Here is a 4,494-nt window from a genome sequence, read left to right on the forward strand (position 1 = left end):
GATCTGGTCATCACAAAAATGTAAGGGATTGTTCCTTGGCAGGTTCCTTTAACTGATAAAACTTTCATTAAAATCTGTCCATTACTTTTTAAGTTCTCCTGTACTCAGACAGACACAAAACCTCTCCTAAAAACATAACCTATTTGTAGGAGGTAATTAGGACTACTGCAGCCTCTCCACATCAGGAGGGTAAAAACGTTTCCAACAGCCACACCTAGCTGTTGTTTCTGCTAAGCAGGCTTTCAAATGTTGCAGTGAAACACAGTTTAGAGTTTGCATGAGTTCATCCCAGAGCCCACATTACACATTCCCTTCTGCTTCATGGGAGGATTGCTCCACATTAACAGATTCTGAAGGGAAAACGTAGTGGACAGAAATGTTTTCTATCGTAAATGCAAAGAATGGTCTAAATTTGAGATTTTCTGTCTGGGTCTTTCTAAAGGGATCCAGATGTGAGACGTTTCAGTTTTTTTTATCATCAAGGTCATGCAAAAACATGCTGCATTTTTTCTCTATGGTTTAGGGTCTAAACATCTGAGCTGGACTCAGATCATGCATGGAGTGAATTTTATATGTTATCCAGTGTGTCCATAATAATTGAAATTTGAAAAACATCCAATCCAGACACAAAACTTTGAAACACATTTTAATTGTCGAAAGTAACTTTGTATTTTCTGTAATTTCTGTTTTGTTTTTTCAAATTTTCATTTCTGTATCTATTTCTTTAAAATATTTTATATTTTTGGTTTTTCAAGATCACATTCTCTCAACTCCAAGCCCCATAGAAACGATCACCATTGACCAATCGAAAATGTTGTTCCTAACACCCACACAGACCAATAGAAATGTCTTCATTCCTCCTATCCCCCCACCCCATAGTAAAGAAAATCTTAAAGAAGTTAATTCTGAAAATGAGAAATAATTGAAAACAGAAAATCCGTAGGGAAAAAAAATGAAAAAACATCAGGACAAAATCAGAGCAAACTGAAAAGTTACTCTCAAAACTTTCTTTTAATAAAATATCTTTCAAGGTTTAATTTTTGGGTTGAATCTTTTCCGGATTACAAAACATGTTCTTTGCTTGCAGGAATAATGGAACAAAATTCCCTCCATACTCATGATGCTGAAGCACCAACCTGTGATTCTAAGGATTTTCTTAAAGCAACAGAATCAAAATGTGCAGCAATGTTATTCTCTGTCTCCAGGAAAAACAGCAGAGGCTGACGGAGGACCAGCTGGCTGTAAACGACACCCTGGAGACGAGCAGAGTTTTCATCTCTGAAGCTGAGAGGACCGTAGCTGAGGTGGACGCTTTGACACAGGTGAGTGGGAACCGTTAGACCTATATATTCTGGAGGAATGGGCCAAAATGTCATCAGACTGGAGGAGAATGTGACCCAAGTCATAAAGTCTGACACACACTTCTAACAAATCTAATGTTTTATGGTGGCAGTGCACCCTGGTGCAGGAGTTTGCGCTGCAGTAGAAGGGTTGTCAGTGTGAGCCCTGGCTCTGGCTTTCAGTGTCTCTGTGTCCTTGGGCAAGACACATCACCTGCATTGCCTTCTGATGGTGGTCAGATGGTGGCGCCAGTGTACGGCAGCCTGGCTTCTGTCAGTGAGCCCCAGGGCAGCTGTGGCTATAATATAGCTCACCACCATAAGTGTGTGCATGAATGGGGTTTATTTTATTCCAAGTAATTTTTTCACTATGTCATTCATTCATTTATAAAAAATCTTACTTTGTTAAATAAATATTTAGTTTTGAGCTACATATTTAGTTTGCAAATTAAATATTTAGTTTGTTCAATAAATATTTTGCTCCAAATTAAATATTTATTTGACAAACTAAATATTTCGCTAGCATCAAGCTAGGAAAATATTGAGTTTGTTCAATAAATATTTAGTTAACAAATTAACATTTAATTTTCAAACTAAATGTTTAGTTTGAAGTTAAATATTTATTTAAAAAAAATATATATATATTTAGTTTGGAGCTAAATATTTCTTTAACCAACTTAATATTTAATTTGGAGCTAAATATTTATTTAGAAAACTAAATATTTAGTTTGAAGCTAAATATTTATTTAGAAAACTAAATATTTAGTTTGAAGCTAAATATTTATTTTAAAAAACTAAATATTTAGTTTGAAGCTAAATATTTATTNTGTGTCCTTGGGCAAGACACATCACCTGCATTGCCTTCTGATGGTGGTCAGATGGTGGCGCCAGTGTACGGCAGCCTGGCTTCTGTCAGTGAGCCCCAGGGCAGCTGTGGCTATAATATAGCTCACCACCATAAGTGTGTGCATGAATGGGGTTTATTTTATTCCAAGTAATTTTTTCACTATGTCATTCATTCATTTATAAAAAATCTTACTTTGTTAAATAAATATTTAGTTTTGAGCTACATATTTAGTTTGCAAATTAAATATTTAGTTTGTTCAATAAATATTTTGCTCCAAATTAAATATTTATTTGACAAACTAAATATTTCGCTAGCATCAAGCTAGGAAAATATTGAGTTTGTTCAATAAATATTTAGTTAACAAATTAACATTTAATTTTCAAACTAAATGTTTAGTTTGAAGTTAAATATTTATTTAAAAAAAATATATATATATTTAGTTTGGAGCTAAATATTTCTTTAACCAACTTAATATTTAATTTGGAGCTAAATATTTATTTAGAAAACTAAATATTTAGTTTGAAGCTAAATATTTATTTAGAAAACTAAATATTTAGTTTGAAGCTAAATATTTATTTTAAAAAACTAAATATTTAGTTTGAAGCTAAATATTTATTTAAAAAAAAAACTAAATATTTAGTTTGAAGCTAAATATTTATTTTAAAAAACCTAAATAATTAGTTTGGAGCTAAATATTTATTTAAAAAATACTAAATTTTTAGTTTGAAGCTAAATATTTATTTAAAAAAAACTAAATATTTAGTTTGAAGCTAAATATTTATTTAAAAAAACCTAAATATTTAGTTTGGAGCTAAATATTTAGTTAACAAATTTAATATTCAGTTTGCAATCTAAATATTTAGTTTGAATCTAAATATTTATTTATAAGTAAGGTATTTATAAATTAATGAATGACAGTGAAAAAATGAATTGGAAAAAATAAACCTTTTATTTTTCTCTTAAAGCACGCCAAATAAGCATGATTATTGCTTCTAATTTTTGACTGCTTAACTTTAGAAACGACGCCCCTTAGTAATATTGTTCATCTTAGAAACCGTTTTTTTCTATGGAAGTTTCTGGTTTCTGCTGCCTGTTTGTGTTTACTGTATATCTGCATGGTCAATGTGCAGAGTGTGAGAGGATACCACGCTGAGATAGACGGCGCCGATCAGAGGCTGACAGAGAAAATGGAGCGTCTCTCGCTGGCGGACAGAGATCTGGTTCAGAAGGCGGACGATCATGCTGCTGAGCTGGAAACACAAGCCAATGAGTTGGAGGAGTGAGAAACATCAATGAGTCCAAATAAATGACTTTTTCTGGGGTTTTGATTTTAAACAGAGCAGATAAAGACAATGGGGGTGGATTGTTGTTTTCTGTTGCATTATAGCAAATTAGGTCAAAATTTCCTTTGTTTTTTTCCACCCTTATTATTAAATCATTTAATTAGCTTAAAATGTGATTGTTGAATTTCGTCCATGTCTCCTGCAGGGATCTGAAAGAAAGCGATGCCAATGGCTTCGTTCAGAGAGCGATAAGCGCCGCCAATGTTTACAACAACATAGTGAAATATATCGATGATGCCAACATCACTTCACTCACTACGCTCAACTCTTCTCAGAGAGCAGAAGATGTACGACTGAGTGACACAAACCAGTATTCGCCTTCCAGGTTATTTCACATTCAGGCACCAGCGTGACTTTTGTGCTCTTTGTGTTTAAGGCCATCGGTGGGATTAAAACCCAGCTTGATTACCTGGTGACACAGAGTGAAAATACGTTCCTGAAATCTGTTTCATTACGATCTGAACAGCATGGTAAGGAAAGTCCTCAATCGCCTTTATGTGATGCTGTCCAGTGTGCTGCTGATTCTCAGTATGTCAACCTGTCACAGATGTGCTGACCCAAGTGGCCGACGGTGTGGCATACATCGAGGAAACCCGGCTTGCTAATAAGAACATTCAGGAAAAACTGGAAGAGGTGGCGAAAGACATCAGGGTTATTCAGAAGGGTAAGAAGGGCTGAATCCCAAACTGTCCATCCATCCATTATTGAACACCTTGTAGGGCTGGACGATATAGAAAAAAAGCTTATCGATAAAAAAAAAAAAATGCATATTGATCGATATCGATAATTATTGAAAAGATTTGAAACCATATTTTATGTGCAGCTCTGCCTGGACTTTTTATGATATTGCTAAATTATTTAATTTTAATAAAAAACACAAACACAGACTTCCAATTAAATATTTATTTAACCAACTTTTTTAACCATAATAAAATTGTTTTAATGAAAAATAACTTAAGAGACC

At 33.6% G+C, this 4,494-nt stretch overlaps 1 protein-coding gene across 1 annotated transcript in view; it reads left to right on the forward strand.

The window, feature by feature from the left end:
* lama4 (laminin subunit alpha 4) overlaps positions 1-4,494 on the forward strand; it is a 53,703-nt gene that overhangs the window by 26,871 nt on the left and 22,338 nt on the right. Inside the window, exons 14-18 of the mRNA XM_015386791.1 lie at positions 1,206-1,322; positions 3,318-3,466; positions 3,676-3,817; positions 3,907-4,000; positions 4,078-4,194. Coding sequence (XP_015242277.1) covers positions 1,206-1,322; positions 3,318-3,466; positions 3,676-3,817; positions 3,907-4,000; positions 4,078-4,194 — 619 coding nt within the window. The remainder of the gene's footprint in view (positions 1-1,205; positions 1,323-3,317; positions 3,467-3,675; positions 3,818-3,906; positions 4,001-4,077; positions 4,195-4,494) is intronic.

Source organism: Cyprinodon variegatus, unplaced genomic scaffold, assembly GCF_000732505.1.
Source record: "Cyprinodon variegatus isolate N-32 unplaced genomic scaffold, C_variegatus-1.0 Scaffold378, whole genome shotgun sequence".
In the NCBI taxonomy this organism is placed as follows: domain Eukaryota; kingdom Metazoa; phylum Chordata; class Actinopteri; order Cyprinodontiformes; family Cyprinodontidae; genus Cyprinodon; species Cyprinodon variegatus.